The 27,688-nt window shown below is 46.8% G+C and overlaps 1 protein-coding gene and 1 long non-coding RNA gene across 6 annotated transcripts in view; one reads left to right on the plus strand and one right to left on the minus strand.

Moving 5' to 3' along the window:
- Nucleotides 1-27,688, plus strand: part of SLCO3A1 (solute carrier organic anion transporter family member 3A1) — a 359,594-nt gene that overhangs the window by 47,358 nt on the left and 284,548 nt on the right. The window contains exons 1-2 of one of the 5 annotated variants that reach the window (XM_081551679.1): nt 7,064-7,205; nt 8,619-8,651. The exons of 2 other annotated variants lie outside the window; for them this stretch is intronic. In XM_081551679.1, the coding sequence (XP_081407805.1) occupies nt 7,140-7,205; nt 8,619-8,651 (99 nt within the window). In that variant the 5' untranslated portion in view covers nt 7,064-7,139. Of the gene's footprint in view, nt 1-7,063; nt 7,481-8,618; nt 8,652-27,688 lie in introns of those variants that run through there. 2 more of the 5 variants (XM_081551681.1, XM_081551680.1) reach the window with 2 other exon arrangements.
- LOC145530378 (uncharacterized) lies at nt 305-5,705 on the minus strand. Its single transcript, XR_014071718.1, has 2 exons — nt 5,490-5,705; nt 305-2,969 (listed from the first exon to the last, which is right to left on the minus strand). It is a non-coding gene; the product is annotated as an uncharacterized LOC145530378 (long non-coding RNA).

Raw genomic sequence — 27,688 nt, forward strand, 5'->3', positions numbered from 1 at the left:
TCTTTAGCATTTAGTATGGTATCTTATTAGCAATTGTTGTGGTTTAGTTGCTCAGTCATGTCCAACCCTTGCAACCCCATGGACTGCAGCATGCCAGGCTTCCTTGTCCTTCACCATCTCCCGAGGTTTGCTCAAACTCATGTCCATTGGGTTGGTGATGCCACCCAACCATCTCATCCTCTGTCATCCCCTTCTCCTCCTGCTTTCAATCTTTCCCAGTATCAGGGTCTTTTCCAGTGAGTTAGCTCTTCTCATCAGGTAGCCAAAGTCTTGGAGCTTCAGCTTTAGCGTCAGTCCTTCCAATGGATATTCAGGGTTGATTTCCTTTAGGATTGACTGGGTGGATCTCCTTGCAGTCCAAGGGACTCCCAAGAGTCCTCTCAAGTGTAAGGGCTCAATAAGTGTCATTCAATACATAAATGAGCCATGTAATAAATTAGAGTCATATTCAGTCTGGAGCACTGCTATCCAATAGAGCTCCATGTGATGGGAGCATGCTTGACTCCATGCTGTCCGGTAGGATATCCACTGGCCACATTTGGATAATGACTACTTGACATGTGAGTATTGTGACTGAGGAACTGCCTTTTCAATTTTACTCAATCTTAATTTAAACTTCCAGCCACATGAGCCTGGCTAGTGGCTTCCATGTGGGAAAGCACAGTCCTCTATACAGTCTAGTGTTCAGAGATTGTGTTTCACTGTTTGGCATTTTTCAGACAGCTGCAGCTGATTCACACACAGCCAGAATTGAGAACCACAGGACTAGAACACTTAGGCCAGTACTTTCTCATCCAGCCCCATGTATTCATCAAGAAATAAATTCAAGAAGTCAATATTAAGCTCCCACTGTATGCCAGTAACTCTTCTGGGCAGTAGCAATCAGCAAAGAGAGAGATAGATCTTGGCTGTCCAAGAATTTGTGTACTAGTGGAAGAGGAGATAAAATAAAGACAGAAACAGGCCACTGTTTTTTATCACTGGGGAAGACTGGAAAGAGTTTGCACTAGCTCTCTCAGTAGAATTTTGTAGAACTGTGCATGAATCTACGATGATCTTTGATGTTAATCAACCAAGGTTGGATGTTCTGGTGATTTTGGGCCGGTTGTTGTTGCTCAGTTGCCCAGTCGTGTCTGATTCTTTGCAACCCCATGGACAGCAACACGCCAGGCTTCCCTGTCCTTCACTGTATCCTGGAGCTTGCTCAAACTCACATCCATTGAGTCGATGATGCCATCCAACTATTTCGTCCTCTGTCACCCCCTTCTCCTTCAGACAGGGTGCTTGAGTGCAGTCAGGACAAAGAGGGTATTGCAATGGTGACTGGCTTGGAGGGAATTGTGGTGCTTGTTTAAGGAAAGCCACTGTCAGAAGGGAACACCTGAGCTGAGACCTGTGTGGTGAGAAGGAGCGAGCCTTGTCATGATCTGAGATCAGAGGATTCCGGCAGAGGGAGAAGCAAATGGTCTTGAAGTTGGGGCTGTGCTTGGCCCATTTGCAAAACAGGAGGAAGGCCAGTGTGATGGGAATGGTAAACACAATAGACTGTGAACACAGATGAGCTTGGAGAGGAGGGGAGGGTGGAGTTTTTCAGGACCACGTGGGCCAGGGTCCTGAGTTAGGATTTTGTTCTAAGTGCTGTGGGAAACTGTAGGACCATCCGAGCAATGCCTCCTGGGCTCAGGGTCTCTTATCTCAGTTGTCAAGCTGTGCATGGGTGCTGGGGAGGGGGCGTGGTGATGTGGTGGTAGCTGGTGCCAGGGCACTGACAGTGGCTGTGCAGATGGAAGGGTCAACAGACGGGTATCTACCCAGGTAGAGCCAACAGAACATACTGCTGGGTGGATTGGATCCTGAAGGTCACAGAGTTTTTATATGCCCTCCTCCTCAAATAACCTACTTCCCAGGTGGCTCAGTGGTAAAGAACCCACCTGCCAATGCAGGAGACCCAAATTTGATCCCTGGGTGGGGAAGATCCCCTAAAGAAGGGAATGGCAACCCACTCCAGTATTCCTGCCTGGGAAATCCCATGGACGGAGGAGACTGGTGGGCTACAGTCCATGGGGTCGCAAAAGAGTCAGACATAACTTAGCGACTAAACAACAACAAACAACAACAAACAACACCCCTAAATATACCAAACAGGGAGCCTGAGTATCTGGTGTTCCTTCCAAGTTCACCTTCCTTTCCTCTTCCTTCAGGAGGCTGCTAAGGAGCTGTGTGATGCCAGGAAGTGTAGGTTAGGGGATTATAAAGCAGGTAGCCCGAGGCAATGTTCCTCTGACTTTAAAGTGCACATCATCTGGGGATCTTGTTAAAAGGCAGAGCCTGACTTTGTTGGTCTGGAGTGTCGGTCTGAGCTTTTGCATTTCTAAAAGGCTCCCCCATGCTGCCAGGACCACCTTTGCTTGAGCCCCACTTTACCTAGAGAGGGCTGACTTCCTGCTACATAAGGGCATGAAACTGTGACCCTTCAGAGCCTGTGAGTCTTTGGAGCAGGTTGCAGGTGCCTGGGAAGTTCTCGCGAGAATCACACAGGAGTCCATTCTTCTAGATCCACAGGAGCATCTTGGACTTGTGGCCATGAGCCCTCTCTAGAGACCCAAGGAATCTGCTTTGTGCCTACAGCAATGATGGGGCCCCTTTGTTTGTCCTTTGGGAAACAAATTGCTCAACAATTATTGCACAGTCTGTAGCAGTGTAGGCACAGCTCTTCACATCCAATCTCAGGACTACATTTGAGGAGGGATGTATTTTATATGAAAAAGAAGCCTTTAAAGCAAAATGACCTGCGGGCAAGAAGGCCTGGGACTCTCTTGTGTTGTGTGTTATTAACACAATGCTTTTAACTTGATGTCTGGGTGGGAGAAATGAGACTTGATTGCCGGAGATATTAACAATGAGATGATCAGTTTGAACTGAGATGGAAGTTTGACTCCGAAGTGATGCCTCCGGCTCTGGATCTGTTCCTTAATGGAAAGGGAAAAGGAAGTGTCAAGAAGTTTAATCTGATACATTTCACTGAAGAGCATCCCTAAAGTGAAACCTATTACCAGGCTGCAGGATTTAGGGCTGTTTTGAAATGAATGTACTTACTCCCTTGTAGAAGGGACTAGTTCAACCATATTGATCATCCGGGGGCCAGGACTGAATGTTTTATTGAGGCAGGGTTTCATATGGAAGCTTTTTGTAAATGAAACTAACATTTGATGACTGGGAGAAAATTACTATGACTTGCCATCTGGTTTCTCAGCCAATACCATTGATTCATGGTGCTTGTAGTGGTTCTTAATAATCTGTCCCATTTCATATTATATGAGATATTGGAGCTATTTTCCTAATTCCTCCAGTCTAAACATTTAGAGTTATTGCACCAAGCTTCCACTCCAGCTTTCTTTGATCAAATTTTTTTGAATTCTCAAGTGCTGTCACATTTATCATTACAGGCTATTACATTATCACGTGGTAGTTTGCATTTTTATTATGCTCTTCGCTTCTAATATATTCAGATCTTCCTTGTGGAACCCACATAGATTTTTTTTTTTAACCAGGTGGGGGGAGGACATTGAACTATCTCAACTCACCTCACTCAAAATGATCAATATCCTTTCTTATTTCTGACTGAGAAGCTGTTCAGTAGAGCCCCTTCCTCTGTGTGTGGGTTTGCCCCCATTTCCACTGTTTGTTTTCCCTGTTTATTTCTCTTTTCTTTCTGGAGTTACTGCTTACCCCAGAGATAGCTGCTTAAAAGGAAGGGTCAGGCATAGTCTGAGAGAGTCCTTAATGAAATCTCTTATGTTCATAATAGAGTCATAGAATTATGGCAGCAGCTTTTTCTGTGTTTTTAGAAGTGTTTCCAGCATAAACATATGTATCTCTCACATATGTCCTGCAAGGGCTTCCTGGTTGGCCCTAGTGGTAAAGAACCCTCCTGCCAGTGCAGGAGACATAAGAGACGCAGGTTCGATCTCTGGGTTGGAAAGATCCTCTGGAGGAGAGCATGGCAACCCACTCCAGTATTCTTGCTTTGAGAATCCCATGGACAGAGGCGCCTGGCAGGCTACAGTCTATAGGGTCACAGAGTCGGACATGACCGAGCAACTGAGCATGCACACATCTCTGTAAACCAGCATGTTGCTTCCTGGGTGGGGAGTCAGAGTGATGGCCCGGATGATCACAAAGCACCCTTATCTGCCAATAAAATAAAAGTCAACTACATGGCATGGCCACAGTTGCTCTTTAGGGGTAGAACTCCAGGTAGAAGTGAGTACTTCCTGGTGGTGCAGTGGATAGGAATCTGCCTGCCAATGCATGGGACATGGGTTTGATCCCTGGTCCAGGAAGATTCTCCCATACCGTGGAACAACTAAGCGTGCACCACAACTACTGAGCCCGTGTGTTGCAACTGCTGAAGCCCTCAAGTCTAGAGCACCTGTTCCGCCAGGAAGAGTATCCTGATGAGCAGAGGAAGCCTGCACCAAGCAACAAAGACCCAGCACACCAAAAATAAAAAGAAATAAAAAAATTTTTAAAGCGGCGCATGGCACTGCTGCTTCTGGAGGGACACCCTTCCCACAGTGAATGAAGGTGTCTTCTATCCTGATATGCTGATTCTTGTGAGAGAATGGTCAGAACTGTCTTTAGAGAAGTCTCTGTGATGCCAGCTGTGATTCTGCCAGGAGATATTGTAGCCTCAGGAGCCAAACAGTCCTGGGTAGAAATCCTGCCTCTGCCACTTTCTAGCTGTATGGTCTTAGGAAAAATAGGTAACTGTTTTGATCTTTAGTCTCCTCTGGAAAATAGAACCCTGCCTTCTTGGCCACTGGAGAATTGTAAGAATTTACAATAACTTTCTACCAAACCGTGTGCCATTGTTTGTCTGCATAAGTTGTTGCTTTCAAAATGAAGCAAGCACATTAAGGAGTTGGACATGACTTCTCATCTTTTATCCTGGTTTTTACTTTCTTTGTGCTGTTCTAAGTAACCTCAGTCATGTCCGACTCTGTGACACTGTGGACTGTAACCTGCCAGGCTCCTCTGTCCATGGGATTCTCCAAGCAAGAATACTGGAGTGGGTTGCCATTTCTTTCTCCAGGGGATCTTCCCGACCCAGGGATAGAACTCGCATCTCTTATGTCTCCTGCATTGGCAGGCAGGTTCTTTACCACTAGTGCCACCTGGGAAGCCCCTTTACATTGTTTGGATCACCATAAACAATCCACAGCCTTCAACTGGTTCTCACTGTTTCTTTCCTCCTGGCTCTTTAGACTCTGTTGCAAGCAGTTTTCTCTGCTGATGCAAATGCTGAGACTGTCATCTTGATAAAGCCTGTCTCCCTGGATACCAGTGGCTGAGTGGATGTTTTTGTTCCCATGTGCCAAGCTGAATCTACCCTGCAGCCCAGGCTGTGGCGGCAGGGCGCCCAGGGCAGTGTCGGAACTGGATGTCCAGCGCCTGCAACTGCAAGGCCATCGCCTCTGTTTTCTTACCCGTTGAGGTATCCTGCAGTGGTTGACACATCAGCTGCGGGAGCTTTTTAAACAGCTGGGCAAAGCCAGGTGCATCTGAAGACACAAGAGTCTTGGCTCTAGACACACACGGTGTTCTGTGTGGGAATGGAATGAGAGGCAGAAAGCACGTGCTCATGGTTTGTTTCCGGCGTTCTTGGGTTGCATGCAGGCGTCTCTTTCAACACATCTTATTTTCTAAGCATGAAGTCAGAGGGAGATAATGTGACCCAGTTAACCTGACAGGGCTCCAGTGTGTCCCAGGGGGAGGCATCCACTGACCATCCATCACACACACAGCTCCCTGTGCAAGAACAGGGCTCTGACCCTGGGTCAAGAGGGCACGTAGCAACATGCTCTCAGCTTTCTGGTCTCAAGTGAGACAACAGCCACTTTCTTACCAATTGATGGATGTACTGCTCTGTGTATTATTCCACTGGAGAGGCAATGCCTCTGTTCTGGAAAGTGGAGATTGCAGTCTTCACAGAGTGCCTTTTTTTGTACATTTCATAATGTTTCTAATGCCATCTTAGACCTGCTTGTCTCTGTGGTTTCCCCAAACAATAGGTCTCTCCCAGCCTGTAGATTTCATGAGATACAAAACATCTCATTTCCATAATTGTTCTCCTTTTGAGGCCTGGCTCTATTATTCTCTGGCCCCCAGAACCATTTGAGTCTCTTCTCAAAGGGCCGAGAAGACTGTACACACTTTCTCATTTCCAACTGATGTGGAAAAATTCAACTAAAGGAATTTGACATTTCAATCCACAAGCACTTAGCATTATTCTCAGGGAGTTGGAGTCTTCTTCTCCATGCCTTCATCATGAGACCACCAGCCCATGCATACTCATTGAGAGTGATAACACCCGTGTGTGTTTGTGTGTGTGTGCACATGCTTAGTTGCTCAGTCATGTCCAACTCTTTGTGACCCCATGGACTGTAGCCCACCAGGCTCCTCTATACATGGAGTTCTCCAGGCAAGAGTACTGGAGTGGGTTGCCATTTTCCTCCTCTGGAGGATCTTCCCAACCCAGGGATCAAACCGGCATCTCCACTGAGCCGCTGAGCCACCTGGGAATCCCAATACCACCCCTAGTGGAGAGAAAATTGCATCCTGTGGGTGGGGGAGGGGCACAAAGATTGGATTGTTCTTTTTCTGTATAAAGCGTAAATGGACACACAGCAGATGTACAGTATGTCTATTCAAATATCACGTGGGCCCAATTAGGAAGAAAGGTCTAAAAAGGTTCTTGGGTGTGTAACAATGAAAGAAGGTTGAAAACTGTGGCTCTAAAATTTTCTCCTGATGCCTCCTATTCCCTACTCACAGTCAGTATTGCTTAAAAGAGACCCGTTGCTCTCCACTTGCGGTGAAGACATCACCAGGTGCAGTTCTGGAAGGAAGGAAAGGCCAGTGTGTTTCCAGCTGAATATTTGTTCATAACTCTTTAAGGGAAAATCAAGCCTGAGTTTTAAAAATAGCACCCCAAATGTACCCTTTTAGAATCTTCTAGAACTCTGGACATCACCTGGGTGATGGCTAAATAGTCAAACAAACACAAGTTCCACTACTACCGATTTAGGAGAAGGAGAGAAAGTGGCTTAGATTGGAGGCTGACCCAGGGCCAGAAAATGGAACTGTTCCATAGGCCTCTTGCTCGTCACCTCTGCTCACCTCTGTGCCTGGCAGACTCGATGGTATAGCCTAATTCAGCTTCTGTACATGGGTACCAAATTGAATCTTGGACACCGAGTTTCGGTCAACATCAATAAAAAAAGAACAGCTTTATTGCTTTGCTAGGTAGAAGCTTTATTGCTTTGGCCTAGGTAGAAGGCCACAGTGGGCTAATGCCCTCAAAGCTGTGTGTTTCAACCTGCAGGCGGAAGTGAAAAGTTTTATAGTAATAGTAGTGAAAAGTTTTATAGAGGGCACGATCAGCTTGTGGACATTCTTCTGATGGGTTGATGGTAAGGTAAGAGGGAGTCAGCACCATCACCTTCTGGTTCCAACCCGCCTGGGGTTTGCATGCTCACAGGCAGCGTACAGTTACCTTCTCGCACCTGGTAGGGGTTTTAGTTCTGCAGGATATCCATTGAGGAGGAATCAGGACCCTGCCCCAAGGCTGCACTATGGTTTCTTGACTGTTCCTCCCTTTCTCCCCGTCATCTCCCTTTCCCTGATTAGCACACATTTGAACCTGTCCTTTGGAGCTCAGGGAAGGTCTTGAAGGCTGAATGAAGCCTATTGCCTACAAACAAGAAATGGGGGACACGGAAGCCCTTTTGTGGACAGGAGCTCCACAGGGTCCTGGTCAGTTTCAATGGCATAGTTCACCAAACACACTCCAGCCCTTTACACTTAATTGAATTTGTAAGGAAGGCTCTCTCCACTCAGATTTCCCTTTCTTTCATCTTGATCTATCAACCTTCTACTGGTTCTGTAAGACCTAGCTCCAAAGATGTCTCTTGCAGGAACTCTTTCATGAACCCCCCGCCATCCACCCCCATTTTCTTACTGCACTTACCACATTCTGCCTTACATTTTGGTTATTTGTACATGTTGTCTTATTTTTCCATTTTATTGAGTTATAATTAATGTACCATAAAATTCATCCATTCTAAGTATACAATTCAGTGATCTTTTAGTAAGTTTATAACATTGTGCAACCATCCCCACAGTCCAGTTTTAAAACATGTCTGTCACCCAAGCAGCTTGCTCATGGCTATTTGCAGCCTGGGTTCACCCCACCCCCAGCCCCAGGCACCTGATTTCATTCTCTGTAGGTTTGCCTTTTCTGGATGTTCCATGTAAATGGAATAGTACAATATAAAATCTTTTTCATCTGGCTTCTTTCAATTAACATATTCTTTTCAAAGCTAATTTATGTTGTAGCATGTTTTGGTAGTTCCATTTTGTTGCAGAAACTATTCCTTAGATTTGTAATTTAGTGGCTGTTAGATAAACTGGATTGGATCAGTATTGTATTTATGGATATACCACATTTCGTTTATTCATTGACCATTGGTTATCATTTGGATTGTTTTCAGTTTGGAATTATTATGAATACAATTTGCAATCTTTCTATAGACATATGTTTTTGATTCTTTTAGGTAAAATTGCAAATGGAATGGCTGGGTCATGTGGTAAGTTTTTATTTTATTGAAGTATAGTTGATTTACAGTGTGGTGTTAGTATCAGGTATACAGCAAAGTGATTCAGTTATACATGTACATATATATGTGTGTGTATATGTACTCTTGCCTGGAAAATCCCATGGACAGAGGAGCCTAGTAGGCTATGGTCCATGGGGTCGCTGGGAGTCAGACACGACTGAGCGACTTCACTTCCACTTTTCCCTTTCATGCACTGGAGAAGGAAATGGCAACCCACTCCAGTATTCTTGCCTGGAGAATCCCAGGGACGGAAGAGCCTGGTGGGCTGCCGTCTATGGGGTTGCACAGAGTCGGATACGACTGAAGCGACTTAGCAGCAGCAGCAGCAGCAGCATACTTTTTCAGATTCTTTTCCTTTATAGGTTATTAAAAGATAGTGAGTATAGTTCCCTGTGCTACATCATAGATCCTTGCTGTTTATCTATTTTATGTATAGTAGTATGTATATATTAATCCCAAGCTTCTAATTTATCCCTTCCCTATCTTTTCCCTTTGGTAACCATAAGTTTGTTGTCTATGTCTGTGGGTCTGTTTCTCTTTTGTGTATAAATTCATTTATATCATTTTTTGTTTAGATTTCACATATGAGTGACATCATGTGACATTTGTCTTTCTCTTTCTTCACTTAGTACAATAATCTCTAGGTCCATCCATCATGCACAAATGGCGTTATTTTGTTATTTTTTATGGCTGAGTAATATTCTATTGTATATATGTACCACATTTTCCTTATCCATTCATCTGTTGATGGACAGTTAGGTTGTTTCCATGTCCTGGCTGTTGTAAATAGTCCTGCACTAAACGTTGAGGTGCACGTATCTTTTTGAATTATGGTTTTCTCAGGGTATGTGCCCAGGAGTGGAATTGCTGGGTCATATGGTAGCTCTGTTTTTAGTTTTTAAAGAACCTCCATACCATTCTCTATAGTGGCTGTACCAGTTTACATGCATGTGGTAAATTTATATACAACTTTTTAAGAAACCACCCAGTTGTTTTTCAAAGTGACTATAAGCATTTCATCTGTTCATTCCTATCAGACTCATATGAGGTTTCCAGTTTCAATATATCCTTGTTAATGCTTGGTATTGTCTGTATATTTTTTATTACACCAGTTCTAGTGGGCGAGTAGTGGTACTTTATGGTTTTCCTTTGCATTTCCCTAAAAACTAAAGATGCCGAGCATCTTTTCAAATGCTTATTAGGCATTTGTATTGGTGGAATGTCTGTTTAAATTGCCTATTTTCAAAATTGGGTTGTCTGTCATTTTATTGTTGAGGTGTAGCACTGGTAGAAAGTGTTGTTCAGATCTCTATTCTTAACTGATTCTCTGTCAGTTGTTTTATCAGTTATTAAGAGGGATATTAAGGTCTGTGTCTATTATCATCGAATTGTTTATTTCTCCTTTCATTTGTCAGTTTCTGCTTCATTGATTTGGGGGCTGTCTTATTAGTTTGATGTCGTTAGGTTTACATCTACCATTTTGTAATTTGTTTTATATCTCATATCTTTTTAGTTTCTTTCATCCTTCTTTATTGCCTTCTTCTGTGTTAAATAGTTATGTTTTATTTTAATTCCTTCTCTCCTTATGTTTTGAATTATTTTCCTAGCGATTGCATCTACAATATGCATCTTAAGTTATCACAGTCTACTTCAGATTAGTACTAACTTAATTCCTATAAAGTATGGAAGTTTGGCTCCAATACAGCTTGATTTCTTCCTCCTCACTTGTGCCACTGCCATACATATATTACATCTGTATTTGTTGTAAATTAAACATTACATTTATTGTTTAATGTATCCTATACCTTTTATTATTTATTTTTTTAATATTTGAGTATCATCAAATTTGAGAAAACTCTTAGCACTCTTTTTAAATTTTTTTTCATATTTTCTTCATATAAATTGTTTATTTATTTGTTTGTTTTTGGCCATGCTAGGTCTTCACTGCTGTGCACTGGGCTTTCCCTAGTTGCAGCCAGTGAGGGCAATTTTTCGTTGTGCTATGCGGGCTTCTCCCTGGGTGGCTTCTCTTGTGGCAGAACGCAGACTCTAGGTGCACGGGCTGCAGTACTTTGGGCATGTGGCTCAGTAGTTGCAACGCTCAGGCTCCAGAGTGCAGGCTCAGTAGTTGTGGCACACGGGCTTACTTGCTCTGTGAAATCTTGTTGGACCGGGGATCAAACCTGTGTCCCCTGCATTGGGGTGGATTCTTATCCACTGTACCACCAGGGAAGTCCGCAATCCTATACCTTTTAAAGAAGTTAAATGGAAAAATATATAGCCTTTTGTGTTTACCCACATATTTAATTTTCCTGATACTCTTTCTTAGTTTATACATTTGAGTTACTGTATGGTGTAGCTTCCTTTCCACCTGAAGGAATTCCTTTAGTATTCCTTGCAAGGAAGATCTGCTAGCAATGAATTCTTCCAGTCTTGTTTATCTCAGAATATCTTTATTTTGCCTTCAATTTCAAATGATAGTTTTGTTGGTCATGGGATTTGTGATTGATAGTTTCTTCAAGTTCTTTAAATATGCTATTCCACTGCTTTCTGTCTTGTTTCCAAGGAAAAGCCAGCTCTTAATCTTATTGAATATCCCTTGTATGTGATGAGTTCTTTTTTTTTTTTCTCCTTGCTTCTTTGAAGGTCATCTGTTGATTTTTTTTGCCTTTTAGTAAGTGAACAGATTATAATGTGTCTGGGCATAGATCTCTTTGCTTTTGCCCTACTTGGGGTGTGTTGAGCATCTTAAACACATAGATTTATATTTTTTAAGTACATTTTGGATATATTAGCCATTATTTTTTCAAATACTTTTTCTGCCCCTTTTCTCTCTTCTTACCTTATGGGACTCTCATTATATGTATGTTCATATATTTGCTGGTTCCCCATAGGTCTCTGAGCTTCTGTTCATTTTTCTTCTCAGTTCTTCAGATTGATACTATATTAATTTATCTTCCAGTTCACTAATTATTTCTTCTGACATCTCATATCTGATATTGAGCCTCTCTAGTGAAATTTTAATTTCAGTCATGCTTTTCAACTGCAAAATTACCATTTTGTTTCTTGTTGTTGTTACAATAACTGTGTCTTTATTCAGATTCTCCATTCATTGGATTATTATGGTATTGTTATTAAAATTTTAAACATGGGTTTCTTTAGTGTTTATTTATTTAGGTGCTCTGAGTCTTTGTTATGTCCAACAGTGAGGACCCACTTTGCCTCAACTTCTATTGATTACGTTTTTCCTCCGAGAAAGACTATGCTTTCCTGTTTTTTTTTTCTTTTTCATGACTCTTAATGTTTTATGAAAAATTGAGTGTATTAGATAATATATCTAGCAACTCTGGATTCAGTTTTCTGTGCACACCCTTACTCTCCAAGTGAGATTTGTTTGTTACCACTTTTTAATTATGTACCTAGACCAAATCTGTGGAATCTGTCTCTCTTGTGGTGTATGGTCATGGATATCTTAGCTCTGTTTTTTGCTTTTAATTCTTATGTGTGTATGTGTATGTTTCATGTTTTAAATTCTTGTTTTATTTTTAAATCTTTCTGCCTAGGAGTCACGTCTGTGACTGTATAGTCAATGGTTGGTCATTTCACATGCCTCAAGCACTAAGCTTTTATTCAGAATTAAGGCAGCTTTTACGTCTTCCCAGCTTTTACTTTCCTCTGGGATCTCTGGCCTCCCCTTTGCCTGTGCACACAGGCTCATAGGCAGGAATGAGGAGAGAAAGTGGACCATCTCTGCTCTCTCCTCCACTCGTGTGTGGCCTTTCAGTCAACCAGAGATCTGCAGGGGGCTTATCCAGCACTGCATGGTTGGTCTTCCCGTTAATCTTCTGTCTAGTCAGCCAGTCTGTTGTTGGGCCCAGCCAGCATCAGGACCTCCGTGTAGCTGAAGTGGGCTCCCCTGTCCATTTGCTGTTGGGATTGTTATTCCTTCTTACAACACCATGGGGTGTGGGTTTTGGCATCCGCTGCAAATCCAGTGGACTCCCTCCAACCAAACGGCTGCTGGTTTGCAAGGCCAGTCCACCTGGTAGAACCCCTGGGTCAACGGGAGGGGCGTGGGAGCCAGGGAGAGAACCCGGCATGTTCTTACCGGAGGTTCGGAAGTTCTTCTTGAATAAATGCTCCTCAATTTGTTATATGTTTTAGTCAGTTTCTAGAGTCTTGAAACAGTTGTTTTGGACAATTTTATCTGGTTTGAGCATTGTTCTTTGAGGAGAGGATTTTAAAGTTTAATTGGAGGACAATTGCTTTATAATGTTGTTGGTTTCTGCTGTACAAAAAAGTGAATCAGCCATATGTGTACCGACATTCCCTCTCTCTGGAGCCTCCTTCCCACCTTCCCCCTTATCCCACCCCTCTGGGTCATCACAGAGCACTGGGCTGACTCCCTGTGCTGTACAGCAGCTCCCACTGGCTGTCTCTGTTACACACGGTGGTGTATCTATGTCGGTGATAGTCTCTCAATTCATCCCACGCTGGAAAGGGATTTTGTTAACTACTCACACTGCTATTCTCACCCCATTATCTTTTCCCATCTTTTAGAGAGGAAAAACCATGTGGCAGGAAAAATCTTGCCTCAGTTAAAGTTATGCACCCTGACACCAGACCTCCTGGGCTTTAATTAGCCCTGACCCTTTCTACCTGAAAGAACTTGGGCAAATTACTTAACCTCTGGGCTTCTGCCTCCTTAACCATAAAACGGGGGTAACAATAGTACCTACCTAATGGGATTATTGTGGGAATGACGTGGATTAATACACAGAGAGTGATAGGAGCAGTGCCTGGTACACTGTAAGTGCTATAAAATGTTAGCTTGTGTTATTTCAGGGAGGATTAGGACTTACCTAGGACTTCAGTTCCCATATCCTTGGCCTAGTACCTTGCCCTTAATCAGTCCCTCTGACCCTCAGATCATCTTCCCTAAGTGATGCTTGATGAGTGGAGGAAATGAGGGCAACTCTCAGAGAAACCGCAGGCGCGAGGAGGAAAGACGGTGGGGGACCCGAGGAACAGATGGCTTTGTGCCTTGTGGAGGCCAAACGTTGTTCAGTCTTTGTCTTGGGCTCATGTGTATTTTTCCTCCCAGCCCCAGGAACGGACTGAAATGTCCAAGTGCTGCCCACGTACTGTATTGAGTTTGAGACCAAGTCTGCACTGTTGCACTAAATAATTAATTAGCACGGTTCCCACATTTCAGAAATTTCCTTGTATCAGGCTCCAGGGTGGACAGAACAGCTTGGCCAAGCTGCTGCTTTTGTTGTTGTTCACTCAGTGGTGTCTGACCCTTTGGGACCCCATGGACTACAGCACCCCAGGCTTCCCTGTGTTTCACTGTCTCCCGGAGTTTGCTCAAACTCATGTCCATTGAGTCGACAATACCATCCATCCATCTCATGCCCTGTTGCCCGCTTCTCCTCGTGCTCTCTATCTTTCCCAGCATCAGGGTCTTTTCCAATGAGTCAGCTCTTCGCATCAGGTGGCCAAAGTATTGGAGCTTCAGCATCAGTCCTTCCAATGAATAGTCAGGGTTGATTTCCTTTAGGATGAAGTGGTTGGATCTCCTTGCTGTCCAAGGGACTCTCAAGGGTCTTCTCCAGCACCACAGTTCAAAAGCATCCATTCTTTGGTGCTCAACCTTCTTTATGGTCCAACTCTCACATCCATACATGACTATGGGAAAAACCATAGCTTTGACTAGACAGACCTTTGGTCAGCTTCTTTAGGTGCTCGCACAAAGGGGAGGACCACTGGGAGCTGCAGGAGGACAGGGGAGCTTACAGTGTCTGTTTACCAACCCAGGTTGCCGTGTGCCTGTGCAGAGCCATTGCATCTGTGGGGAATTGGTACTGTTGCCATCACTGGGCACAAATGGGGTATGTACGGACTGAACTCTGTCCCTGCTCACCACCTTGGCGGGTCACTGTTGAGCGGGACAGCTGTATATGTAGTGACTGGTCTATCCACCCTGAGCCCCACTCAGTGCTCAGAAGCAGGGCTGCAGACATGATAAAACAACTCTTGCTTTCCAGGAGTTTTATTCTTCATGGGCTATGCCGGACAGGCCAAAACCGTGTTGGCCAGGAGAAGGTAAAGGCAGGGGATGTTCATGGAGGAGGTGTCATTTGAACTGCCTGCTGTTGGATAAGTAGGGGTTTCTGAGGAGACTAGATGTGGAATGGATGGTATTTGCTCATTTGCAGACCAAGGTAGGAAAGTGAGAGCAGGGGTTGCTGACCCCTCCTTGTGCAGGAAGCTGACGGAGAAGCAGAATGTGGCTGGATCTCCGCGGGTCTGGCAACCCAAGGCAGGGAGCTTGGGCTTTCCTCGTTGGCAGTGGGCGTCACTGGAGAGTTTTACATGGAGAACTAATTGGGGATGGATTGAACGAGGAGAGACAGCAAAGAGGACACCAGTCCCTGTAGGTGCCCTTGGGAGAAATCAGGGAGGAAGAGGGGATGAGCAAGGGGACTGAGACCTTCGGGGACTGGAGGAGGGAGCGGGAAGATGGGGAGGGGGAGGAAGAGGAGCAGAGGCCAGTGGGATGAGGGACCAAGGAGGGGTGGTGGGTTTCTGCAGCCTGGGACTAGGCAGATGCTGTCCCCAGAGACAGAGGACAGAGGGGCTGGGCCCGTTGAGTGGTGAGGGGGCAGAATTCTGTGCTGAGAGCTGCGGAAGCTGGGTGCAGTGACTGTCTGGGGCTGCAGGCAGGGACTGGGGGTCATGAGCACGTGGGAGGCAGAGCATGTGGAGACCCTCCCGGGTAATAGAGCAGTGACTCCAGAACCCTCAGAGGTGACCTTGGAGAATCCTGGCCAAGAGAACAAGACATAGCAGGATGAGCAGAGGAGAAGCATGGAAGGAGGTAGCTAAGCGGCACTTGTCACAAGAGGGAGGGCCCGGCAGGGTCAGAGGTCAGAGAAAGCCAGGGTGATGAGGGCAGGAAAATAGCACACCCAGTGCAGATATAGGAGCGCTCTTTGGGAAGTTTTAGCAGGGGCAGCTTCCACTGCCCTGGCAGAGCCGGAGAGCGCCGCTGCTCCATGTTGACTGGAGTGTGAAGAACAGGGTCATCTCTGCAGAAATGGACTTTCTTCTGTATTTCTTTAACTACTTGTTTATTTTGGCAATGCTGGGTCTTGGTTGCGGCCCACAGGATCCTTAGCTGTGGCACGTGGGATCTAGTTCCCCGACCGGGGTGGAACCTGGGCCCCCTGCATTGGGAGCTCGGAGTCTTAGCCACTGGACCCCCAGGGAAGTCCCAAGCATGGAAGGAAAGATGAACAATGGCAGTGACCAGAAGGGTGATTTTAAGTTTGGATTTTGACATGGATGGGCACTGGGCAAGCTTGGGGAGAGAATGGAGACGCAGCCAGTGGAGGGGAGAGAGAGAAAAGGAGGCAGAGTGGAGGAGGGGGGTCTTCAGGAGAGAAAGAGGGATGGCTGGGGAGAGGGAGCCGTGCGGAGTGGGGGGAGGCTGGAGCTCAAGTGGGCGCCCTTCTCCTACACCCTCCTCCCAGTCATCTCCCACATCAGGATCCAGCAGGAAGAGATGCTGTTGTCACCTCCACACTTACGTCCACTTCTCTAGCTTTTCAATCAGTTACAGGGACCCCTGTGGGTACTTAGTTTGTATATTGGTACAAGCAGTTTTATCTCCTTGAACAAGGTAAGTTGCATCTAACAAGTCATAGACTGTTTTACTCAAGGAGGAGCAAGGCCAAGTGGTGCTGAGCACTTGTTTCTAACATGGGTTGGGGGACGTGGACTGAGCATCAGGAAGCATTGTTATCACTTATAGGCGTGTGTGTGTGTGTGTGTGTGTGTGTGTGTGTGTGTGCATGCTAAGTTGCTTCAGTTGTGTCTGCCTCTTTGAGATCCCACTGACTGTAGCCTGCCAGGCTCCTCTGTCCATGAGATTCTCCAGGCAAGAATACTGGAGTGGGTTGCCATTCCCTTCTCCCATAGACATGTGATCCTGGACTAACTGTGTCTCCACTCTGGGCTCCTGGGTCCTCCCAGTAGTGTTGGAGGCGGAGCGGGGGGCGGTGGCTAGGTCATCCTCAACATCCATTTTGGCAGGAACGTCTGTCATTCCCTCCATCCATGAATGTGTGTCCCCGATGAAACTTGAGGGTGTGCTGTGCCTGAGATGCACTGAAATGACAGTGGAAGGATCTGTAACTGGATTTGAGCAGTGAGCTGGTGTGAGCAGGCTGGGGCAGATGAACTCTTCAGGTGTGTAGCTGTTTCCTTCATTGCTCTGACACCAGAACTGGACTCTCCGAGTCTTCTGGAAGCTTTTTAATGCACAAGAGCAAGCAGTGTTTTGTTCTGACCCCTGTTTGTCTTACGCCTGGATGCACAGGCTTTGGCCACCGTATTATTTTCTTATCAGCTTATTTGGGTGGTTCATTGCTGAGAGAGAATATAATTAGGTGGAAGTAGATTATCTTGGTATTTAGGACTTAACCTTACCTGTCTGGTGGTTTGCTCTTGAGGAATTTATAAGTAATGGCTTTGTACACTGTCCTGGTAGAAGCAGTTTATGTGTAGCATACTCCTGTGGGATTACAAGTAAAATCAGGAGACCAGGCAGAAAAAGAAATGCTTAAGCATAGCTCTGGCATTGTTGTTGTTGTTGTACAGTCACTCAGTTGTGTCCAACTCTTTGCGACTCCATGGAATGCAACTCCATGGAATGCAACTCCATGGAATGCAGCATGCCAGGCTTCCCTGTCCTTCACTATCTCCTGGAGTTTGCTCAGATTCATGTCCACTGAGTTGGGGATGCCGTCCAAACATCTCATCCTCTGTCGGCCCCTTCTCCTCTCGCCCTCACTCTCTCTCAGAATCAGGGTCTTTCCCAGTGAGTCGGCTCTTCACATCAGGTGGCCCACTCTTATTGCTCTAGCATGGCTACAGGCTTGAGTCAAGAGATTCCTGGTATGCAAAGCAAAAAGGGAAATACAGCTATAATCTTTCCTGTTTAATAGTCTTTGGTTGGAGGTGCCTGGGGGGATGGGGATGAGAAATGATAAAATTAGTTCCTAGGGAAAGCAGAGCTTTTTCTAGTACATAATGAAAACCATATCTCATATCAGCTTTACCCTAGTATTTCTGGAAGTACATATATATTTTCTGAAGGGATGCACAGTATTTGAAAAAAGAAGGCCTCCACAGTCAGCAGTTTCAAAAACTATATATCTCAGTGGATAATTAACAATGAATATTACCTTTGGGAGATCTCTCATAGTTTTGTAAAGAAAACTATTTATCTTTGTTCAACCCAGAAGTTTTAAAATTTCTATGACTTCATAATGTTTTTCCTTCCTACACAGCTTTTTAAAAATACTTATTTATTTTAACTAGAAGATAATTACTTTACAGTATTGTGATGGTTCTTTGCCATACATCAGTATGAATTGGCCATAGATGTACATGTGTCCCCCTCTCATCCTGAAGCCTCCTCCCACCTGCCTCCCACCCCATCCCTCCAGGTTGTCACAGAGCACCGACTTTGAGTGCCCTGTGTCATACATCAAACTCGCACTGGTTATGTATTTTATATGCTTTTTAGAAAATTTTCTTTATTTGGCTGCACCGAGTCTTAGTTATGGCACTTGGCATCTTTGATCTCTGTTACAGCATATGGGATCTTTAGTTGTGGCATGCAAACTCTTAGTTGCAGCATGCAGAATCTAGTTCCCTGATCGGGAATCGAACGCAAGCACCCTGCTTTGGGAACCTGGAGCCTTAGCCACTGGACTACCAGGGAAGTCCCTTCCTGCACAGCTTTTAACAGTAACTACATTTGGCTGGGGGTGAGGGGGTGGCTTCCCTGGTGGCTCAGATGGTAAAAAAAAAAATCTGCCTGCAATGCAGGAGACCCAGGTTTGATCCCTGGGTCAGGAAGATCCCCTGGAAGAGGGAATGGCTACCCACTCCAGTATTCTTGCCTGGAAAATCCCACGGACAGAGGAGCCTGGTGCACTACAGTCCATGGGGTCGCAAAGAGTCGGACAGGACTCAGTGACTAACACTCACTTTCTTCCACATTCATTTTTAAACAGCAGGTTTACCTGATAGAGCCCAGTAGCCTTCGCCATCCAGGTCAGAGGCGCCTCCCCCGGGCAGGGAGCATAGTGCTTGGTCACTCGAGTGTGGAGTCAGTGGGACTGGGCTTCAGTCCTGGCCCTTCTGCTCACCAGCTGCATGGTCATCAGTGGGACAGTCCTCTTCTCCAGCCTCAGGTTTCTCATCTGTAAAACTGGATAATAATAAGACCCACCTCCTGGAATCATCATGAATAACCACTATGTCAATAGAGCCTGCAAGACCATCCCTGGATAAGTAAATAATAAGTGTTCTTTGGATTGTAATGAATCTTCCCCCCAATCCGGAAGGCACCCCACCTGGAGGCCACGTTCCTCCCACGTGACTGGGTACAAACTCGAGTGCTTCTTTGGGTACTGACCGTGCTTCTCCTTATTCTGGCAGAGAGCAGCTCTATTGGCCCTTTGTGATAGCTATCTTCATAGTTGTCTTGTCTATTACACTATGAGCTGGCTAAGGGCATCTGCAGCCCTGAGATTAGAACCTGGCACAGCTACTCAGTCTGGGGTTTTCAGTCCATCTAACACTAAGCACAGACCCTAGGGCATGTAGTGAGTCTGATTCCGTGAACACGGCTCTGTCTGGGGAGTATGTGTGTGTGTACATTGTTAGTGTATCAGGTGGAAATCTTTTTCTTAAGAGTGGTCCTCTATACTTTTTTGTTGAATGTAATTCTTGTTGAGGAAATCATTTAACTTATATTGTTCTTGAAGTTTCTCTAATAAAAGAGACCTGGCACCACATAACTTGTGAATTCAAAGAATGGTCTCAAGTCCTGTGAAAGGTACTAAACACAGACTATTAATGATAGTCAGGACTGATGCAAAAAATTTCTGGTAATACCTTTATGAGTGAAAGAAAATTCTATTATCTGTGCCCAGCAAAGGTGGAAAACCCTTGTTTTTCTGCAGTGGACCACTGAGCTATAGAGAAAAATCAATGGTGAGACTCATTAGTAGGAAGCAAATTTAGAGTTTTTTGGGTTTTTTTAAAAGAAGAGGATCATAAAATATGACATTCTCTTAGAATTAAATGAACGTAAGATTTCACTAAATATAAAGAATTTAAAAAAAAAGATGCCTCTGTTGTACTTTAGGGCTATTTAGGAGACAGTGTAAGCAGGAGAAGACAGAAAGCAAGAAACAGGGACTAGAGGAAGAAATGGTCTGAAAAAGATGCAAATAACGCAGAAGGACACAGGAAGTCTTAGAGACGAAGGTGAGTGAGGTCTTTCTAAGGAAAGAGGATCCAGGACTCTGGGTCTCAGACAGAGTGATCAGAGGGAAGCAATGGTCTCTTATTAAAGACCCAGGTGCCGCGAAGGCTGGCGGATACTGCTTCCAGGAAAGGTATAGCCATGTTGCACATTCGCAACCTCAGGCATAGCTGCAGTCACAGTCACATTGTACAGCGTGTTTCCTTCTCATTTTAACCATGTGGCAAGATTCAGAAGAAGAATCATCACCTCTGTATTACAGACCAGGAAAGGGAGTTGCAGGCGTGTTAAATGCCTGGCTAATGTGTGACTTTCAAAATCCCTCATGTCTTCCATCCACCCCTCTTCTCACCCTTTTCCAAAACACGCTGATGCCCGTGGCATGGGCTGGAGGTCAGAGGCATGTCTGCACCACAGTTCCTCTATGTAATTCTTGTTCTGTTTTTTTTTTTTTTTTTAATAATTTTATTGTGTACATTTACACCCATTTATTATGTGGTCATGAAAGGGGCTAATTCATTACATCAGGAATAAAATCCCATAGGGCTTCCCTGGTGGTCCAGTGACTAAGACTCCACACTCCCAATGCAGAGGGCCCGAGTTCAATCCCCAATCAGGGAACTAGATCCCACATGCCGCAAATAAAGGTTTGTGTGCTGCGAGGAAGATCAGAGATTCCTTGTGTCATGACTAACACCTGGCGCGGCCAAATAAATACTTTCTTTTAAAGGCAGCATTAAAAAAAGAAGTAATAAAGCAACACTGACTGTTTGTCTTCCCTGGCTGACCTGTGAGGCGGGTGGGCAGTCTGTCTGCCATCAGGGCAATTCCAGGGCTCACTGTTGTGCTGTCCTCTGATACCTGGTTCTGCAAACCTCAGATCCTGGAATTCACAAGTGACTACCTTGTGTGTGCTATTTTCCCTGTGCGCTAAATGACTCACTCCAAGGAGCTGCTGTTCAGGTAAAAAAACAGAACCATACAACGTGCCTCCCTCACCTGATGCTGCTACCGCTTCGTCGTAGGGACACACTGTCTGACAGTGTTATTGCCAGACGCGGGAATAAGGCAGTTTCCCGAACTGGATGGTAGAGAAGCCAGCAGGACTTCGGCAATCTGTGGCCTGCGACCAAGTCCAGCCATGGCTTATTTTTGTTAATAAAGTTTTCTTGGAATGCAGCCATGGCCATCGATTACGTACTGCCCAGGGATGCTGCTTGCTTGGGCGCTCAGATGGCAGAGTAAAAGAGTCACTATAGAGACCGAGTGGTCCAGATACTGGAAATATTTACTACCTGGCTGTTCGTGGAAAATGTGTGCTGATCCCTGTGCAGGAGCCCCAGTAAGGGAACCTCGGGGCCTTTCTTTGACTGCAGTTTAATGTGAGGTTGAGAGCCAGACTGTTTCTGTGTCTGCTCTCAGCGTTGCTGGGCCCCGCTCCGGGGCGTGTGGTTTGCGAGTACAGCTCACATTCCCCGGGGTGAGGGGGCAGGGTTGCTGGACTGTCATGTCTCGCGCCCCTTGGAGTAGAAGGGCTTCCAGATGTAGCTTCTCTGCACTCGTGGGCTCTCCCCAGCCTTCTCAGCCCTCACACGGGCTCCAGATTGAGGCGGGGAGACTCCCCCAGGTCCTTCTGGGCCCCATCTTCCTGGACCCAGGCTGTCGGCTGTGGCTCTGCTGCCATTTGCTCCCGAGACACCCCACATGGCGCCCTTCTCTGTGGTCCTGACAGAGCGTGCCTACGGAAGCCTCGCTTCTCTCCAGCACCTCTGAAATCGCCGCCAGGGCAGTTTCTCCTCCCTCCATACCACACCACGCCACGAGGATGGTGTCTCCGAGGGATGGCTCCTGCTCAAGAACCTCCTTGGCTCCCCATTGACCTCCAGATCAACCTCAGCCTGGTCTTCAAGGCTGTTTGATCTCCCCACGGGGCTCTTGTAACTGAAAGTGGGGTCTACCTGCTTGTCGCTCAAAAGCCAATAAAGAGGCCAGGTTGGTGGAAAGGAAAGTTTGCTTTGTTGTGGATGCCAGCAACTGTGGATGCCAGCAACTGGGGGTAGCTGCAGGAAGTGGATGCCTGTGCAAAGGCCGATTCCTCCTGACTCCCCAAAAACCAAAGGCTTTTTTATAGGCTGCGGGGGGGCGCTACATGCAGAAACAGCACAGTCAGTTCTGACAGTCATCTGGCAGTTGGTCATTGGTGGTCTGACCAGCGTCATCTTGATTAAGTACAGTTAGTCTTCAGTTTCAGGGTCGGCTTGTTCTCAATTCCTCGAGGCCAATTCTTGGAATTGTGGCAGCTCATATCATGGCTACAGTCTGGTCATCATGTAGTTAACTCCTTCCATGCGGTGGGGTTTTAGTATCCATTAGACAGCTCACAGGATATCGCTCAGGTTATTATCTCTAGCCCTCAAGAAGGAACTGAAGGCCCTTGCCTTTCCTTCTCCAGGGGATCATCCCAACCCAGGGATCGAACCCAGGTCTCCTGCATTGCAGGCATATTCTTTACCATCTGAGCCACCAAGATATCCCTGCTTACTGACTGCTGCTGCTACTGCTGCTAAGTTGTTTCAGTCGTGTCTGACTCTGTGCGACCCCATAGATGGCAGCCCACCAGTCTCCGCTGTCCCTGGGATTCTCCAGGCAAGAACACTGGAGTGGGTTGCCATTTCCTTCTCCAGTGCATGAAAGGGAAAAGTGAAAGTGAAGTTGCTCAGTTGTGTCCGTCTCTTAGTGACCGCCTGGACTGTAGCCTACCAGGCTCCTCCGTCCATGGGATTTTCCAGGCAAGAGTACTGGAGTGGGTTGCCACTGCCTTCTCCGTGCTTACTGACTAAACCATTATTATTTGGTCTCCTTTGACTGTTCTTTGCTTTTGCATTTTCTCACGTCTCTGATTGAACTTATTCTTTGGCTAATTCTTTTCTACAGACAGAAGGCAGGCTGAGGACATGGCGGGGAGGGACCATAGTGTCCTGCTCCAGTTCACTCTGAGGCCAGAAAGGTCTTGCTCCCTTTCCCCCAGGATGGGCTGAACTCTCCCTCCTCAGAGACTCCCCCACCCCACTGATCTTTACTCTTAGAAAATTGTGCCTCCCCTCCTTGCCCCCCATGTATTAAAATGCAGCTTATTCTTGTTGCTTCCCAGGTCGATCTTCCTCCCTTTGCAGCCAGAGGTGTGTTCTCATTCCTTTGAGCCTCCTGCCACTGTAGTGCATGACCTCACTATGCTGGCTGTATTGTTAGGACCCTTTCTTTCTCTTCTCCCCCAGATCTTACAACCCCACAGGGCAGGGATTCCTTCTCAACCTCAGTCATACTCCTTGTACTTTCCACCCCAAGCAGGCTCTCTGTGTGGCTCCATTTGGAAGTCACACAGTGCATGCGCACCAGGGGTGTGGATACCAGCTGCTGTGAATCTTGACCTCATGATGCTCGTACTGTTAGCCTCACTGCCCAGGTGCGGAGACAGCGCAGAAAGATCCACGTGGCCAAACGCTGTCAAAGCCAGATTTGAGCTTGAGGCCCCAGTGCTCCAGAGCTGCCCTGATAGTATCAGGGTGCGCTGTTGTAAGCACCCTTGCGCTTGGGGCCTCTGTGGTGGCCACACCACGCCCCTCTGCGCATCCACACACACTCACCTACCTGCCTGTGTATTAGCATCACCTGGGAGCTTCCAGCATACTCCTGGCTGGGCCCGGGGCTCACACATTATATCTCAGTCCCGGTGGGGGTGGGGTAGGGGGCGGAGCTGGTGTGTTTTTCCAGGTGATTCTAGCCCAGTCCCCACCCCTACGCCAGAATAAGAAAACCGACAGGTTGGGGGAGGGCTCACGCGGGCAAGCCTGAGCTTCAGCTGCTGCTCCAGGAGCTTGGCTGCGTGTTCCGTGACCCCCTGGTAACCCTGGCCCTTTCAGAGGTAAGGAAAGACCCAGCTGTCCATGGTCTCCTGTCTCCGGGCATTTCTGACCACTCTTTGTGACCCCATGGACTGCAGCCCGCCAGGCTCCTCTGTCCATGGGAAGCTGGACATACCCTCATACCCAGGAAAGCTGAAGGTCTCCCTTTGGGGCTGGGCTCCCTGCGCGGGGCAAGTGTCCCCCAACGTGCACTTCAGACTCCCTAAGAGGTGAGCCTCCCCAGATGCAACCCAGCTTTCCCGTAGGAGGAGGAGAGACTGGACATGAACCAGAAATGAGGGGGTTTTAATTGGCATCTCTTTTTAAAAAAAGCAGGGGTTTCTTCTGGTGGCTCAGTGGTAAAGAATCCACTCCTGCCAAACAGGAGATGCGGGTTTGCTCCCTGGGTTGGGAAGGTCCCCCAAAGGAGGAAATGGCAACCCACTCCAGTATTCTTGCCTGGAGAATCCCGTGGACAGAGGAATCTGGCAGGCTGCAGTCCATGGGGTCGCGAAGAGTAGGGCATGACTTAGCGACTATAAACAACAAAAAGCAAGCTTTTTAATCTTGAGGGGAGACAGGCTTATTGAGGACAGAGAGCCCAGCGGAGCAGTGCTTCTCAAAGTCTGGTCCACGGATCAGCAGCATCCACGTCACCTGGGGGCTTGTTAGAAATGTAAATTCCCAGACGCTTCCCCGATGCTGTGAGTCAAAGGAGACTCTGAGCTTGGCCAACAGTCCCATTTCCTCCGGGTGATTTTGCTGCCAATGAAGGTTGAGAACTGTTGCTGCCGATTGATGGTAAGTATGTGTGTGGACAGGCTTCCCTGGTGGCTCAGATAGTAACGAATTGGCTTGCAATGTGGGAGACACAGGTTCAATCCCTGTGTCAGAAAGATCCCCCTGGAGAAGGAAATGGCAACCCACTCCCGTATTCTTGCCTGGAGAACCCCAGGGACAGAGGAGCCTAGCAGGCTACAGTCCATGGGGTCTACAGTCCATGGGGTCGCAAAGAGTCGGACTTGACTAAGCAACTCACACTTTTACTTCTCACTTTCATGTGTGTGGGACACTTGGCGTGTCAGTGGTGTTCATACCTCCCCCATGCTGGGCACCAGAGACCGCCCCCCCCCCAGGGTTTTTTATAAAACCTCAGACTCCTGGGCCTCATGTCAGGCTTTGGTAATCTGTATTTTTAACCAGTGCTTCAGGATATTCTGAAATGCAAGTGGGTTTTTTTTGTTTGTTTTTGAATCGGGGTAGCAGAAACCTGATAAACATTGCATTCCTTTAATAATGCTTTGTATCTACTGGTGCAGGGTGAGGACACGTCCTCTTTTCCTCCTGGAGCTTCCTTCATCTCTGATTATCAAGACATTGCCATCATTCCTGTTAGACGTTAAGTACAGACAGCCATTGCGGCTGGCAGGCATCTTCCTCATTGTTGGATTGTTCATTGCCACCTATGAGCCACACGTGGGTTTATGGCCACGTGCATACTTAATTAGTTCAGCTTCTCCAAATTATGGTTTAAATGAGTGAAGATACTAGCCTCTGTCGTAATTGGGCCAAAAGGATCTTTTCAGAATATTTGTGTAACTTAACTCTACATTCAGAGAGGTGTCTGTGAGGCTTTGAAGAGGTCACAGGGTCAAGGGAGTCAGGACCCTATACTCCTATACTTGCAGGAGTGGGGGCCCCCTTCCAGGACCAGAGAGCGGGCTCCTGCCTAACACCTGGAAATGAATTGCCCGAGGAGAGACACGTGCTGACAGAGCAAGAGACTTGATTGGGAAGGGGCGCCCAGCTGGCGAGCAGGAAGGCAAGGGAGCCGAGCAGGAAGGCAAGGGAGCCCAGCAGGACTGCTCTGCCATGAGGCTCCCTGTCTCAGGTTTCGTGGTGATGGGGTTGGTTTCCAGGTTGTCTCTGGCCCCTCATTCTGACTCAGGGTCCTTCGTGCATCCCTCAGCCAAGATGGATTCTGGTGAGGAGGATCCTGGGAGGTTGGTAGGATGTGTGGGACCTTTCCCGAATTCTTCCTCTTGGTAGTGGCTTGTTAGTCCCATGTTCCTTACCAGGACCTCCTGTTGCAAGATAACTCATGCAGAGGGTCACTGGGGAGCCTGGCCAGGGTGGGCGGTTTCGGGCAGTGTTTTCCCTCCCACTGTCTCCCCTGCGGGTCGCTCTGCAAGGAGCAGGTTTGAGGCAGGACAAGCGTCACAGGCATGGGCCCCCGTGCTCTCTAGAAGAGCAGGTTCTTTTTTGTTCTGCCCACAGCTGCCTCTCGCTGCGCCACCCTTATGTCATCATTATCGTCCACACCTGTGTGATGTTTTATGATGGGGCACACCTGCTGGAATGGAGCAGCTGCCGTATTTCAGATCTGCTCCCCAATACGGATGTCATGAAGCCTCGAGGCAGAAACGAAATACACCTTCTGCTCATCCCTGCCCGTCCTTCCTCCCAACTGCTATTGGCCTCTCCTCCCCAGGTGGAGGTCACCAGGCTGCAGACCTGCCAGCCTGCTGGAGGGCCACCCAGGAGATGCTGCCCACACATGTCCACTTCTGTTACTGCCTTCTATTATTTTAGTTAATCTTTAAAAAATTTTTGGCTGCACTGAGTCTTCGTTGCCGTGTGGGCTTTTTCTCTAGCTGCGATGAGTGGGGGCTACTCTCTAATTGCAGTGCACGGGCTTCTCCCTGCGGTGGCTTCTCGTTGCAGAGCACGGGCTCCAGGGTGCATGGGCTCAGTGGTTGCAGCTCCCAGGCTCCAGAGCACAGGCTCAATAGTTGTGGCCCATGGGCTTAGTTGCTCTGGGACATGTGGGATCTTTCCGGATCAGGGATCAAACCTGTGTCTCTTGCATTGGTAGGCGGATTCTTTACCACTGAGCCACCTGGGAAGCTCATTACAAAGGAAAGAAGGGGCTAAATGAAACCTTCGTTTTCACTCATCTAGACCTTTGGCCAAGATCTCTGGGAGCACTTGAGAGCCATTTTAATGAGACCAGAAATCATGAAACTTTTCTCGACCATGGCCACTACTTGGTGCTTGAGAAACAATCTAACTTATAGCTCGGGCTGCACAAGTTGTGAGCTGGACTTGATTTGAGTAGAAAGACAATAGAAACAGGAATCAGAATGCTGATGGAGGGTGACACAGCTGTCCTGTCCTTGGTCATGAACAGGGACCTGCACAGTGCTGGGCCCTGCTCTGCAGAGCACACCCCAAGGCCCAGGGCTGACAGAAAGGCTGCAGTAGTTTGTGTCATTGCCTTAGTCCTGTGCTAACCCAGGTAGAAGCATCCAGAGGGCTTTAACAAAATCCCAGCTCCCAGGCTTCCCTGGGACACAGAGGGACCTGGCATCTGAAATGTTTAAGTGCTTCCCGAGTGCATCCAATCTGAAGGTAGCGTTGGAAACCCCTGGGTTAAAGGAGTCTGTTTAAATGTGTGGGGTTGAAAGGAGGCTAACAGGAATTACTGGGCTACTGTCTTTTTTTTTAAATAATAAAGGTAAATAGAATAGAGCAGGGGGTCCCCAACCTCTGGGATCTAATGACAGATGATCTGAAGTGGAGCTGATGTAATAATAACAAATAAAGTACACAATAAATGTAATATGCTTGAATCATCCTGAAGCCATTCCCCCAGCCCTTCCGTGGAAAAACTCTTCCACAAAACCAGTCCCTGGTGCTGAAAAGGTTGGGTGCAGGTGGAATAGAGGCATGCTAATGAGCACAGGTGTGTGTGTGGG

This window comes from Giraffa tippelskirchi, chromosome 12, assembly GCF_054371585.1.
Source record: "Giraffa tippelskirchi isolate mGirTip1 chromosome 12, T2T-mGirTip1v1.2.pri, whole genome shotgun sequence".
NCBI classification, from domain to species: Eukaryota; Metazoa; Chordata; class Mammalia; order Artiodactyla; family Giraffidae; genus Giraffa; species Giraffa tippelskirchi.